The sequence below is a fragment of the Sitodiplosis mosellana genome, unplaced genomic scaffold (genome assembly GCF_009176505.1).
Source record: "Sitodiplosis mosellana isolate CC-2019 unplaced genomic scaffold, AAFC_SMos_1.0 Smas_scaffold_3, whole genome shotgun sequence".
NCBI lineage: Eukaryota > Metazoa > Arthropoda > Insecta > Diptera > Cecidomyiidae > Sitodiplosis > Sitodiplosis mosellana.
In genome coordinates this window covers 7,300,980-7,316,119 of record NW_022595246.1, presented here as the reverse complement: position 1 = coordinate 7,316,119, position 15,140 = coordinate 7,300,980, and the positions used below count along the sequence as shown (strand labels likewise).

Genomic DNA, 15,140 nt, shown 5'->3' with positions numbered 1-15,140 from the left:
GAAAAGTTTCATACAAAAAACATGTCGAATATCTCCAGACTCGTTTTTCTTTGAGATTTTGTCGTGATGAATGATTGTCTTAATCTAAACGCTGTGTTGAATAGACTTTGATGTGAACATGATGTCGTCCGTTGATAAAATCGGATGAAATCCAATATGTTGTCGAATTTATTAGAATTCTAATAAAATCGGCACCATATTAATAACCACATTTTATTAAAATTCTAATAAAAAAATTGTCGATTTTATTAAAATTCTAATAAAATATCGTTATTAACATTTTAATAAAATCTACACCATATTAATAACCGAAAATTTACCATACTAATAATTATTAATATGTTAATAAAATGCACTATATTTATTAACGTTAATAAATATGGTGTTTCAAAATTTTTATTAATTATTAAAATATGTTGTTTATTAACATATTAATAAAATATCGATTTTTGACAGCTGTATACAATATAACTATGCTTTGTATGATTTGAATAAGGAAATTACAGTTTCTTTCACTTTCCTTCTTAGAACCTTTCCCGAAGGTGTTGTTGGCAGTGAATCAACAAAATAAACACCGCCTCGTAGTTTGCAATGGTCCGCAAAGTGATCTGATTGTAAAAAAGAACAAAATATTTACCAAATTAAATGATTAAACTCGAAAAGTACAATTTTGAAATTGGAGCCATCTATGAATTTGGTGCATTGAATGAAAAATGCTTCGAATTACCTGCAACCAAATCGAAAACTTCTTTCTCTGAAATATTCGATCCGGTAGCCCGTACAACTACTGCTGCTGGCAGATCAGTAGCAACGTCATCAGGAATGCCAACGACGCAGGCCGATTCAATACCAGACGATTCGATCAAATAGGCATCGATCTCTGATGGAGAAATCTGAAAATTGCAATATTTCAAAATGTCTTTCTTCCGATCGACAATAAACAAATATCCATCTTCATCGAAGTGGCCAATGTCTCCGGTCATGAGAAAACCTTCGTCATCAAATAGGTCATCGGTTGCCTTCTGATTGCCATAATATCCAAGGATGCGATAATTCACTTTGATACATATTTCTCCATCAACGTTGACTCCACACCGTTGACCTTGATCGTCAATAATTTTACCGCGGATTCCAACGGTTAATCGACCAACGCAATCTTTGCCGCTAGGTTGGGGAAAATCGAGTGCTACAAGACCACCAATTTCACTGATTCCATAGCCGATGTACACGTTTCCATTTGGAAGAAAAGAACTCATTTCGGTTTTCACATGAAAAGGCACTTTACTTCCGCCAACAAAACAGAATTTTAAACTCGATAAATCGGCTTTAGCAAGCTCATCACTTTTTAACATCAGCACTATCTGATGCGGTGCATTAATCGTAGTTGTCACTTTATATTTTTCGATTAATCGAAGCTGCAGTTCTGGTGAATAGGCTTCAATTGTTATAATTCGAGTGTTTCCACACATTGTTCCTCGCAGCAATATCCCGATGCCACTTATCCAGTAGAGTGAAGTAAAGCATAGCAGCACATCACTCAGCTGGGAAATACGAACCGAAGATAAGGCATCAATCAACACTGCATGAGACAAACAAACTCCTATCCATGGAAAAATAAATTTAATTGAAATCAAAGAATTTAGTAAATTTGAAAACGAAATGGAACTTTACAAAAAAATAAATAAAAATAAACCTTTCGACAATCCAGTTGTGCCAGACGAGCAAACGATTATAGCAGTTTCATTCTCACCATCGACTGTCGTGGGTCTGTTTTAACGTAATTTTTATGAAATAATATCCATGAATATTTAAATGACTTTCTCATAGAAATGAATACAACATGAAATCCTCGAGCTTGAATCACACTTACATAAAATCGTCTTCGTTGTGAGTTTCGGAAAATAAATTCTCCACTGGTTCGTCTTCATCTTTGCTGCCATCGAATGTGAATATTTTTGCATCATTTCCCAGTTCCGTTAAACATTCTCTCACAAGATCATGGGACTCAACATCGCAGAACATTAGAGTTGGTTTTGTCGTTTTCAGCATATGAATAAGCTCGGTTTTTCCAAATGAAGAATCAAGCGTGTTGATTGGGCAGCCAATACTTATCGAAGCAAACACAATTGGCGCAACATGATGTGAATTTTTCGCCATCAATCCGAATACCTGTCTTGGTTCATATCCACGTTTTTGAAGGTTTTGAGCGGCTCGAACGGTTTTAATGCGAATTTCATCAAATGTCATTTGGACACCATTGTTATCGTTTATCTATAAAAATAAGGTAGTTTGAGCAATTACTAACAATATGATTGTTGATCACTCTGGATTTGGGATTTGTCAAGTACTTGTGCGATTTTCGGTCCATAAGCTGTTAATGCGTCTAGCAATACTTGAGCTAGTGATACTTTTGGATTATACAACGGGGGAAGATCACAACCACTCCACTCTTTAGCATCTGCATCGTACTTTGTTCGAAACATTTTTAATTCGTATGTGCTTTTCAGGAAAAGAAACAAATTATGATTGATTTTTAAAATATACTAGACCATGAAACAGTCGAAACCAAACTGCAAGTGATACTGCAGAGGGTCATTTATAAATGAAATAGTTACACACTTGAATTTGATATTTAAAAAGTATTACCTAATGTTAATCAACCGTCAAACAATTGACATCTAAAGGTCATTTAGTGATAAATGTACAAAGAAAGTAGCAACATTTTGTGTTCGTTTATCAATAGATGTAAATTAACTTAGCGTATAACGTATAAGTGTCATCGGCGATAACTTTATATATTCTATATTTCGGTGTGTATTCATTATCAAAATTATTATCTTATTTGTGAGTACAAAGGTCGTTGCCTCGAAGAATACAACAAGTAAAAGCATTGTGCAATGTGCATTGATTATTATTCCTCGAAAAACACGAAAACACGAATGATAAACAAAAAACCGATAACCGAAAAATTTTCAACAGTTGTCATTCAAGTTGTTTTCGTTCTTAGCTTCCACCCGATGTCTTGAACGAAAACAAATAAGTATGTTATTTTGAACAGATGCGAACGGTTTCAACAGATACTATCTGCCCAAAAATGACTGAATGTTTAGTAAACTTCAGTATTAGGTTATTAATCAATTTTATTTTATCTTTCTTTGAAATTACTTAAAAACCAAATATTTAATAAATGATTGTAGTATGTTTGTTAACATACTGTGTAATAATATACTATGTACAGTTAGAATGTATCACACAATTACAATGCGTTTTGTGAATTGAATGAAGAAACAGCAATTTCTTTCACTTTCCTTCTTAGAACCTTTCCTGAAGGTGTTGTTGGCAGTGAGTCAACAAAATAAACACCGCCTCGAAGTTTGCAATGGTCCGCAAAGTGATCTGATTGTAAAAAAGAACAGAATATTTACCAAAAATAATTGATTAAACTCGAAAAGTACAATTTTGAAAGTGGAGCCATCTATGAATTTGGTGCATTGAATGAAAAATGCTTCGAATTACCTGCAACCAAATCAAAAACTTTTTCCTCTGAAATATTCGACCCGTTAGCCCGTACAATCACTGCTGCTGGCAGATCAGTAGCAACGTCATCAGGGATGCCAACGACACAGGCCGATTTAATACCAGGCGTTTCGATCAAATAGGCATCGATCTCTGATGGAGAAATCTGAAAATTGCAATATTTCAAAAGGTCCTTCTTCCGATCGACAATAAACAAATATCCATCTTCATCGAAGTGGCCAATGTCTCCGGTCATAAGGAAACCTTCATCATCAAATAGGTCATCGGTTGCCTTCTGATTGCCATAATATCCGAGGAAGCGATAATTCACTTTGAGACATATCTCTCCATCAACGTTGACTCCACACCGTTGACCTTGATCGTCAATAATTTTCACACGAATTCCATTGATCAAACGTCCAATTGAATCTTTTCCGCTCGGCCCCGGGTAGTCGAGAGATGCAATACCAGCAATTTCGCTCATTCCATATCCGACGTGCACATTTCCATTCGAAAGATTGAAATTCATTTCACTTTGTACATGAAACGGTACCTTGCTTCCACCGACCATTTGTAATTTCAAGCTTGATAAATCGGTTTTAGTAAATTGATCACTTTTCATCATTAAAACTAATTGATACGGTGCATTCATTGCAAACGTTACTTTGTATTGTTCAACTATACGAAGTTGTAATTCAGGTGAATAGGCTTCAGTTGTTATAATACGAGTTGCGCCACACAATGTACCTTTTAATAAAATAACCAAACCACTTAGCCAATAAAGCGAGCTGAAGCATAGCATCACATCATTCACACCAATAACACTGAATTGCGTCATTGAGTCTAGCAACGCTGCATGCGACAAGCAAACTCCTAACAATTGTAAGAAAAAATAAATGAATCATTCAATGACCATGATGAATTCGAATTAAAAATGCAAATTTATCAAACAAAAATGCACCTTTTGATAGTCCAGTCGTGCCAGACGAGCAAATGATCATAGCTGTTTCGTTGTCGCCATCGACTCTCGCCGGTCTGTTTTCATGCAATTTTTAACAAATTAAATGTTTGCCTTCAATTAATGCTTTCGCAATCACACTTACAGAAAATCGTCTTCGTTGTGTGTTTCGGAAAATAAATTCTCCACTGATTCGGCTTCGTCTTTGCTACCACCGAATGTGAATATTTTTGCATCATTTCCCAGTTCCGTTAAACATTCTCTCAAAAGATCATGGGACTCAACATCGCAGAACATTAGAGTTGGTTTTGTCGTTTTCAGCATATGAATAAGCTCGGTTTTTCCAAATGAAGGATCAAGCGTGTTGACTGGACAGCCAATACTTATCGAAGCAAACACAATTGGCGCAACATGATGTGAATTTTTCGCCATCAATCCGAATACCTGTCTTGGTTCATATCCACGTTTTTGAAGGTTTTGAGCGGCTCGAACGGTTTTAATGCGAATTTCATCAAATGTCATTCGAATCCCGTTGTTATCATTTATCTACAAAATTGAATAATTTTTGGAAAACTCAGTTATCACTTGCTTATTTTCGATCATTTTGATATAATTTTCTTTAATTGCGTCGATTTTTTTAACTTATCAACAATTACTTGAGCTATTCTCGATCCATATGTATTGAGTGTGGCTAAAACAACTTGCGCCACGGATATTTTCGAATTATATGTCGGAAGCACATCCTGTCCACTCCACACTTTATTTTCTTCATCAAATTTAGTTTTGAACATTTTTCAACTGATAATATTTTGTATCAACTTGTATGCATAGATTGCGCTCTTGCAAGCGGTTCAACGTCATGCGATTAAGATCAAACTATACTAGCTAACGTGCAATGCAATGCAGCGTTTATATATCGAATTGCACGTCCCCAAGCGATACACGATACAAGTCATTATAAAATAGCTAATATATGGAGCGCAGAATGTTGTTCCTTGGAATGAATTACGGAAATTGTGTCGCAATTTAAAAAAAAAAAGTTCTCCCATTTCAAATTAGCCTTTTATTGAAATAACTATTCAGTTCTCAATGCAGCAGTTTTGTATGGCAGTAATGATGTGCAACTGTATAATTAACTGAATACATTGAAACACGCAAAAATTATGCAATTACAACAAATACTGTTTTGAAACAAACAATCGTTCGATTGAGTTACTCGAGAGTATGATTAAAATCGGTGTTCACAATGATTTGCACGTTTTTAAAATGAACAACTTCGAATGCATCAGCAAAGAATTTTAATGAAAACACATGTATTTTTGCAATTTTATACATGTTCGAATGGAGAGCATGTGACTTCGATTTTGGAGTGTGCAAGGAAGTCTGTTTCATGTTTTTCATTGTATAGTTTGATAGCGATTTCTTTGACACACCGTCGGAGCACCTTCCCCGAGGGAGTCAGCGACAATGATTCAACAAAATAAACACCACCTCGCAATCGCTTGTAGTCCGCAAAATGATCTGAATAAACAATCAAATATAAAAGAATCATCGTTAAACGTGTTCATGCACTTTTCGCGAGTAAGCCTGACTTGTGAAGTGAAGCACTTCAGACGGATGTCTATATATGAACATAGTCAAGCTTACACGTGGATTATTTTATTATTGCGCCGCAAGGTGTGGGGTCATTGCAGTTTCTATATAGTATATTCATACGTGTGGTATGACGTACGCAAAATCAGAGTATATTTACAGATGGATTCATCATCGATAGATGAATTTATGCGATAAATTCATCAGATAAATCGTATGCGTTGCGTTGTTTTAACGCATTTGCAGTATAAAAACGAAGAGGAATTTATACTGCAAATGCGTTAGAACAACGCAACGCATAGGATTTATCTGATAAATTTATCGCATAAATTCATCTATCGATGATGAATTCATCGGTAAGTATTCTCTGCGCAAAATGATCTGAATAAACAATCAAATATAAAATAATCATCGTTAAACGTGTTCATGCGTGTGGTATGATGTATGCAAAATGATATACAATACTTACTCGTAATCATTTGTTCGACTTCGTCGCTTGTAATGGGCGTTTCGTTATCATTTTGAACGATAACCGCTGCTGGTAGATCACCTACTTCTTGATCTGGGATGCCAACGACACACACCGATTTAATGATTGGACTTTTGATTAAATATTGCTCGAGTTCAGTGGGAGATATTTGCGATGAACAGTATTTCATCATGTCTTTCTTCCGATCAACCAAAAAAAGATTGCCTTCATCATCGAAATAGCCAATGTCGCCAGTTCTCAAAAAACCGTCTTCATCGATGACACTATTTGTTGCTTCTTCATTATTGAAGTAACCGAGAAATTTGAACTTAGTTTTCGTGCAAAGTTCACCAGGTTCATTTATTCCGAGCTGATTCCCGTCATCATCAATTATTTTCGCTTTTGTACCAAACACCAATTGCCCCACCGACGTATCGCTTTCCTTTTCGATTGTTCCAGCCGACGTACAACCAGCCACCTCGCTCATTCCATACACTTGCAGTATGGAACCATTTTTCAAATACTTTTTCATTTCCAACGCTGTATTTATCGCCAATTTACTACCACCACACATTATGACACGAATACTCGATAAATCCGTTCGATAGAATTGCTCACACTTTAAAGCCAATACCAAAAAATGACTTGCGCTCATCCCGACGAGAAATTTGCGGAATATCGCATTGCGACTATTCTACGTATAGTCGCAATACGAAAAAGTCCGTCGAACGCAGCCAACTTCACGTTGGTTGTACGAAGTTTTAAGTCAAAATGTCACACTCGATCCAGTTACAACTTCACATTTATCGCAGCGCGAATAGTCGCAGGGTATTCAGCGATAACATTTTGCGACAACTTTTATTGTGGATACCTATTCGCATTGCGAGTATCCGCACTCAAAAACGGATATGCGACGGATAGTCGACGTACACCTATTTTACCGCAAATTTCTCGTCGGGCATGAAATATGTTACCTATGGTAAGAAAAATGAGCGGTTATTTTTGGAATTGGAAACATGACATTTTCAAATTAACAATTGAACTTCTTTTTTTTTTGAACACGCCCACATACACGATGCTCTTCAATCATATTCAGCATAAGCTCAGGGGTGAAACGTTCCGTTGATATAATTCGACAAAATCCTTTGATTGCACTACAAATCATGAGTAAAAGACCGGATATCCAATAAATTGTGCTGAACGTTAAAAGTGTATCATCTTCTCGAGCAAAACTATTGACACTTTGATGCAAAATAATTGCGTGCGATAGGCAAACACCTGAAAGAATCATTTTATTTGAAATTTGATTGAAAAAATAAAGATTAAACTGAGGAGATTGCTTGATATGGGGGTATGTTTTAATTTCTTAAACCTTTCGGCAATCCCGTGCTACCGGACGTGCAAATAATTGCAGCGATTGTATTTTCACCATCAAGTTCGACTGGGCTGAAATCATTGAATTTGACTTTAAATTTCTCTTCATTTCATTTCATTGACTTTTGCTTGGAAAGAGTAGATTTTATCCATGAAAGCCAATTCACTTTCCATTAAAAAACGATTTCAATTCATTTATTGCATGCTTACCAAAATGTACCTTCGCCTTCGACTTCTTCAAATAAGTCTTCCACTGGGATTGAATCCCCTGACTGACCACTGAATGTGAATATTTTTGCATCGTTTTCAAGATCATTCAAACATTCTTGCACTAGGTCATAAATGCTGGCATCACAGAACATCACTTTTGGCCGGGTAATTGAAAGCATGTGCATGAGTTCCAGTTTTGTAAATGATGGATCCAGCGTATTCACAGGGCACCCAATACAAAGTGATGCAAACACAATCGTTGCCACATAATGGCTATTCTTAGCAATTATGCCAAATATATCACCTTTTTCACAGCCCAATTTTTGCAGATTAAACGCAGCTCGAATGGTTTGGCGTCTCATAAACGCACTCGTCAGCTGGATGTTTGTTTCATGATTGATCTAAGAATAAAGCATTAAAAATTTCAAGCCTATTTCAATTTGTCGTTTATCACATTTTCAATCACCTGTAGTATTTTATGCGGATTTTTGTCCAATGTCCACAGAATAGCATGACCCAATGAAATTTTTGGATTAAATACAATCGGTGAATAGAAACCACTCCATACTTTAGTATCTGCATCGAAATACGTAGCGGACATGACTTTCTCAACCAATTTCAAATTGATGTTAACACGACCGTTCCGTCATCAAAACTGAAAATTGAGAAATTTCAATTTTATCCATCAACCGTTGGTCGAATTCAGTCTTTTATTCATTGATGACGTGTGCATAATAAAGGTATAGCCTTTTCAAAATCAAATGGTTTATAACGGTCATTGTGGCTCGCTGATGTTATCGTGACCACCTTTCATGGGCGGATACATAAATTATTAACAGTTTATCGAATTTCAACTAAAAACCATGTGATGAACATGAATCGCCTTGAAAGTCACGAACAGACAATTGCCAACAAACTTGCCGGTTTAAAGAATAAGTGAAAATAGAAATAAACTTTGAATAACCGCGTAAACAGTCTGATGACAGAATTGCTATTTTTAATTTTCAGATTATTACTTTAATTGATATTATTCCCGCGGAAAATATTTTCAATTGATTAGTTTCTCAGTTTCGTTGACTCGATTGTACTTTCGATAAATAATCTCGTGCAGTTTGGCGTCATTTCCTCCACTTTCATATGTTCGCATTGATGTTTGAACTTTGGCAAGTAAGCTTCTACAATGGACGTTAAATGCGAGTAGAGACGCCACAAGAATGACTCCAATATAGTCGATTATTGATCGAACTACTTTGTCCAAAATTTCTTTCAGTCTTTTAATGCAGACTACTATAGTAGTGCGTATGTATATGGACGGTTTACCCATTTCTTCAGATCATATGTTTATTACGCGTGTTTTCTGTGTACTCACAATCGAGACCAAATATGACTCACACACATGAAGTCAAAAATAAAATTATTGATTTTCATTTCATAAATACAAACAGCGATTAACAATTCAAGACATTTTTTTCCATGTCATTGAATTTTCTGTCATCCAGAAACAAACTTGTGTGCCATGATAACAAGAACTAGGAACTATTTTTAGTTCAAAATCCGAGAAAAAAAATTTAAAACTTATTTTTACAGAGTTTTTATTGAAATGATATGTCAAAGTATAAAGTAAGTGTGTAGAATTATCGACAATAATAAGAAAATTAATTGAATTCGTTAAAAGTGATTGGGAAAACCTAATAGGAATAATGTTTCTTACTGGAACAATACGAGAAAAAAACTTGGTGTATATTTTTGTGTATTATTTATTGAAATGAAATTTAAGAAAAATAATTCTGACAATAAAATGATGTTACTGATTGATAGTTCAAACATTCGATTAAATTAATCGTCAAAATTCATTGTACTACAAACCCAACCGACAATGTCAACATATTCCTGCTCGTATTTCTTGATCCATGGATGTTCCAATAGTGTCTGGAGATTGGCACGTTCATTTGGATCCTTTTTCAAGCATCTATCAATGAAATCCGTAAATTCTGGCGAAAGGCTTTTGTGCTCCAAACGTGGAGGCGGTTGAAGTTCGATGCATTCGAGCAAATCAAAAATGGCCATCAATTTTGGTTTTGGCGGCGGTTGATTCGAGCTTCCGCTGAGTATTTGATCTATTAATTTCGGATCAGGCGGTGGAATTGGATAAACGCCAAGGGCCATTTCAATCAGTGACAAACCCAATGACCAAATGTCCGATTGCACCGAATATTTACTATCGCCAAATCGTTCCGGGGACATATAGCTGCGTGTGCCAACGAATGAATTTGCCATAGAATCGATCAACTGCCCGGACACACCGAAATCACAGAGTTTGATTTCACCACTACTGTTCACCAGAATGTTGCTTGGCTTTACGTCTCTATGCATAATCGCGTGTTGATCGTGCAAGTAGGTCAATCCCTTCAAAACGGCTAGCGTAATTTTCCCAAGAATCGGTTCGCGAATGCGGCCAGAACGCTTCAAAATCAAATCCAATGAACCACCATCCATGTATTCCATACAAATGCTGATCTCATTATCGGCCTGAAATGCACCATAGAAACCAACTATATGCGGAAAATTACAATCGTGCAAAACCTTTAGCTCTCGAATAATTTGCTTTTTAACTTGCGGTTTCAGATCTATGTGGATCATTTTTCGTGCCATAATCAACTGAGTGGGTATGTGGCGTACTTTCATCACAACACCTCCGCTGCCCGATCCCAGTTCACCGAGTTTTTCCAAGTCTTCGTCACGAATTTCGCCCATCTGCTCTCTTTGGCTCAGGAAGATTTTGATTCGGTTCAATGCATGTTCGTCGACATGCAGTTCATCAAGCGTGTATGTTATGGTATCAATGCTACCGCTACCGCTCGATTCATTTAGTAAACTCGGTCGATCTGCACTGGACGGTATATTGAATGGTGGCGGCGCTGGAATATTCGGTGGATTCGATGCATCCATTACACTCGGCGGCAATGTTAGATTCAATTTATTCTTTGACATCTTACTCATCTTGTTGATTCTTTCAAAATGAAGTACTGCGAATGAACTCCTAACACTAATTTACTTGTTTGAAAATACGTTTAAAATTGTAACTTTTCTTTCACAAGTATTCTGTTTAACTTTTTTTTTCGTCTATTGGTTGCTGAGTAGTTACTCTCTTGCTCGCTGACTGAACGATACTGATACCGGTTATCTCATCCATCGGCCTAGTTATAAAAAATGTCCTCGACGTTAAACGCATTCTACTTTGTTTCCTTTGGGCGCTGTGGTAGTGAGCGAAGCAATATTCACCGAATTTGCATTAAAGATTTTTGACACAGACGGTCATTAGGGAAGATCTGTTACCTCGATCACACTTTCGAACCATTTTAATCCCCAAGTTCGAAACGAAAGTTTGCCCCGTTCTACATTTTTACCTACAACGGATACCGTAGCATGAAGAAGCGCAAGATAATCCGAAGGATGGTGTGTGATAAGGTAGCATGTATTTTATACCGCCATAAATGCATAGAACAGTAATGCGATTATTTTAATAATATTTTGGTGAAACAGCGATTGTGTATTCAAGGCGATGCAAATGAGAGCATTCTAGCTTATGTCTCTCGAGCATCATTCTCGTTCATTCTCTTCGCCTTTTTGTACTTTTCATGTATCGGTATTGAGTGCGGTTATTAAGAGATTGACTTTTCATTTGCAAACAGATGGGCATCGAATCGTTGGATTATGAAAACCGCACTCAGTTGTACATTTTATTATTTTCATTTGATATTTTTCAAGCTTAAAGCCTGGCTTACTGTTCGATGAAGAAAAAAATTTCATGAATATTTCAGAACCGATTTTTGGCTCAGTTGAATTTCAAATAAGTTTGGTATCAAACTGTAAACTAGGCTTAAAAGAGTAAACTAAAACCCTCCAATGAGCGTTCTCACAATGCTATGACCTATTAATATGTATATCTATATATGTATACATATGTGATCTGTTCACGTTCAAACTAATTACAGTGGAACCCAAATTATTCGTCTCTCGTTTAACTGTCACCTCCGTTCTAACATTGGAGAAAAACGAAAACATAACAAAATCGCAAAAAGTGCAACTGCAATTTCTTTGATTGTTCAATTTTGAGTGGCGCAAATAAAACGTAAAAACTTTGATTATCCGTCAAAATGCTGGTTCGATGCCTGATAATCAGAGTTATACTGTATGTACATTAATCAGTTACTGATAAAGTGTAAAATATTCTGTAATAGTTGATAATAATAAACGGAACATATGTGTTTTCTAATCAAATCTTGCTGTCTCTTACTGTGGCCTCATTATATAAATTTTGTATTTTATGGAAAGTTTGTTGTTTGTAAAGAAGTGAATTTTTTGATTGTGAGATCATGAACAAAAGAATTATTATTGTTGGAGCAGGTGCTTCAGGAGTGGCAGCGGCTACAAAACTCGTATCGAATGGATTTAAGCAAGTGACAATTCTAGAAGGTGGAAATCGCATTGGGGGACGAATCAACACTATTCCGTTTGGAGCAAATGTTGTCGATATGGGAGCTCAATGGTTTGTCATTTTTCTTGTCTTTTTGTGGGAATTCCCATTTTTAGTTTCAACATTTTTAATTTGTCGTTGTTGCATCGTTTGATTGTTTACTTTTGATTGAGTTTTTAACCACTACAGTAGATTTGAGTACAGTCTTTTGCTATTTTTGCCTAATTATCATACTTGAACTTCTTAACAAACGTGTGTTCATTCCAAAAAGTTGCCATGGTGAAAACGGGAACGTCGTTTATCAAATGGCCAAAGACAAAAACGTCTTGGCACATAGCAATGAAGAGGACTTTTCGACAACATTTGTTCGATCTAATGGTGAAGAAATCCCTAGTGAACTAACAAAAAAACTCTTGAGTTTGATGGAAAGCATCTATAATTCTTCGATTAATAGAGATAAAAAGTCCTCGCATCATGGATCTTATGGGAATTATTTTGCAAAAAAGTAAGTAACTGTGACAACTGTGTAAATTGAATCATCGATCAAATATGTACGAATGATTAACAACTCCATCATCAACAGTAATTTGGTCCTACCTATAGTTAATGACACTTCAAAAAAAAAATCTATTTGAATTCAAAGATACAAGGAAGCGCTTGGTACCGAAGAATATAAAGAGGTTAGTGCTGAGGTGGCCCGTGAACTTCACGATTTGTTTCATAAAATGACAAACTTGCGACTTGGCACAACATGGTATGACACGTCAGGCGATGTGCATGGCCGTGAAAATTGTGACGGTGACTTCAGCATGAATTGGAAGGACAAAGGTTATGTAACGGTTTTTAATTTGTTGCAGGTATGAGAATTTTCAACAAAAAAAAAATATTGAAAATGAACTCCACTCACAATCACCTTTTTTGTTATTAGAATAAAATTTCTGGTGGCAAAACCTCACAGCCAGTGATCGATGTTAATCCATTGATTGAATTCAATAAGGAGGTATGGAAAATTGCCTACAATCAACCTGATGGCACCATAAAAATCGAATGCAAAGACGGTAGCTCCTACTCCGGTGATCATGTGATTTGCACGGTTTCGTTAGGTGTTCTGAAAGAGCATCATTTGAACATGTTTGAGCCATTGTTGCCCCTGTGGAAAATTGATAGCATCGAAGGAATGATGATTGGAGCTCTGGACAAAATCTATTTAGAGTTCGACAAACCATTTTGGAACGAAGATTGGAATGGATTTTCTCTCTTGTGGAAGCTGGAGCAATTGAAAGAAGTGCAAGCGGATCCAGTAAACGGAGATTGGCTCGACGGATTATTTAGTTTTTATCGATTCAATCCGCTTCAACCAAATGTGATTTGTGGTTGGATTGTTGGTAAAAGAGCACAAAAAATGGAACTTAAGAGTGATGCCGATGTCAAAGCAGGGGCCGAAAGGGTTCTTCGAATGTTCTTGAAACAATGGAACATTCCTGATGCCAAAACCATGGTTCGGTAAGGTTTAACATTTGAATTGAACATTTTGGCAAATGAAGCATAGAAAACGCTTATTTTAATAAGACATTAAAAATACGAAAAACAATTTGCAGCTCAAAGTGGTATTCGAATCCCCTATTTCGTGGAGCTGGCGCTTGCTACACTCTCAAAGCAGAGGCATTAGGTGCAAATTGTCAGAAACTTGCTCAATCAATAGATGACTCAAGTGGCAAACCTGTTGTACAATTCGCTGGAGAGGCCACTAACACCAAGTACTATTCAAGTGTACATGGCGCGGTTGAATCGGGATGGCGCGAGGCAGATCGTCTCATCAATTTATATACATCTTAAGAATCTTGAAATTGATTTATTCATGCAAATTCAGCTTAAAAAAGAATATTCATTAATTTCAATTGATTTTTGGTGAAGTACGTCCCTTTTACCTTGTAAAATTCGTTTCCAAAGTATCCTCTCTTCGTGGTCTATGCAATCAAAGGCAGTCAAAGATTGATTTTCAATAAATGAAGATAAGCAGCGGTTAAAAATTGAAGGCATTTTATTTTCCATGATCATTATCAATAGATATTTTTTTGTCATTCTCTTGTCTTAAAATAAAAATTAAAGTTCAATTTAAGTATGCAGACACCTGTTTCCACAGAATGTTTGTTAATTAGTTGTTGTTTTTTTTGTGTGTTATGTTAAAAGTAAAGGTTTTAAGTCGAATTCGTTGTTTGTGTCATTTAAATTTCGAAAGTTAAATTCTTGAAACAAGTAGGAAGTATTCAGCAGACATGACGAAAACACGGTTTTGGCAGTGCTGCAAAGCTTTGTGGGTTTTTTGAAATCAGAAATTTGGCAAAATGATTTTATGTGTGGTTCTTAGTAGTCATTTGTAGAATTTTCAGAAAAACAAGCAAGACGCAGGTACAGATAGCGTTCAGACTTAGTCAACTTCAACGTTTTTGAACACACGTTTTTGAACAAATGTTCACTTATTATCAAATGACACCTGTCTAATTTACAGGGAAGAGAAACGAAATTCAACCTATTCGCACAAT

General features: G+C 36.0%; 5 protein-coding genes across 5 annotated transcripts; 1 reads left to right on the top strand and 4 right to left on the bottom strand.

Annotated features, from left to right (window-relative positions):
• Positions 1–211: 211 nt before the first annotated feature.
• LOC129566037 (luciferin 4-monooxygenase-like) lies at positions 212–2,974 on the bottom strand. The gene is made up of 6 exons (XM_055441547.1): positions 2,647–2,974; positions 2,349–2,499; positions 1,871–2,271; positions 1,694–1,767; positions 728–1,600; positions 212–608 (listed from the first exon to the last, which is right to left on the bottom strand). Exons 2-6 carry the CDS (start codon positions 2,481–2,483, stop codon positions 472–474), a joined length of 1,620 nt encoding a protein of 539 aa, XP_055297522.1. The 5' UTR covers positions 2,484–2,499; positions 2,647–2,974; the 3' UTR covers positions 212–471.
• Positions 2,975–3,122: 148 nt separating this feature from the next.
• Positions 3,123–5,654, bottom strand: LOC129566036 (luciferin 4-monooxygenase-like). Its single transcript, XM_055441546.1, has 5 exons — positions 5,131–5,654; positions 4,620–5,020; positions 4,478–4,551; positions 3,517–4,389; positions 3,123–3,396 (listed from the first exon to the last, which is right to left on the bottom strand). Exons 1-5 carry the CDS (start codon positions 5,263–5,265, stop codon positions 3,257–3,259), a joined length of 1,623 nt encoding a protein of 540 aa, XP_055297521.1. The 5' UTR covers positions 5,266–5,654; the 3' UTR covers positions 3,123–3,256.
• A 109-nt stretch (positions 5,655–5,763) lies between these two features.
• Positions 5,764–8,721, bottom strand: LOC129565777 (probable 4-coumarate--CoA ligase 3). The gene is made up of 7 exons (XM_055440993.1): positions 8,587–8,721; positions 8,121–8,521; positions 7,909–7,982; positions 7,609–7,814; positions 7,478–7,510; positions 6,537–7,230; positions 5,764–5,995 (listed from the first exon to the last, which is right to left on the bottom strand). Exons 1-7 carry the CDS (start codon positions 8,719–8,721, stop codon positions 5,802–5,804), a joined length of 1,737 nt encoding a protein of 578 aa, XP_055296968.1. The 3' UTR covers positions 5,764–5,801.
• A 1,164-nt stretch (positions 8,722–9,885) lies between these two features.
• LOC129566034 (dual specificity mitogen-activated protein kinase kinase dSOR1-like) lies at positions 9,886–11,925 on the bottom strand. The gene has a single exon (XM_055441545.1). The coding sequence runs from the start codon at positions 11,118–11,120 to the stop codon at positions 9,957–9,959; it is 1,164 nt and encodes a 387-aa protein (XP_055297520.1). The 5' UTR covers positions 11,121–11,925; the 3' UTR covers positions 9,886–9,956.
• A 303-nt stretch (positions 11,926–12,228) lies between these two features.
• Positions 12,229–14,755, top strand: LOC129566029 (spermine oxidase-like). Its single transcript, XM_055441539.1, has 5 exons — positions 12,229–12,669; positions 12,869–13,102; positions 13,241–13,454; positions 13,526–14,100; positions 14,196–14,755. Exons 1-5 carry the CDS (start codon positions 12,497–12,499, stop codon positions 14,431–14,433), a joined length of 1,434 nt encoding a protein of 477 aa, XP_055297514.1. The 5' UTR covers positions 12,229–12,496; the 3' UTR covers positions 14,434–14,755.
• The last annotated feature ends 385 nt before the right edge of the window (positions 14,756–15,140 follow it).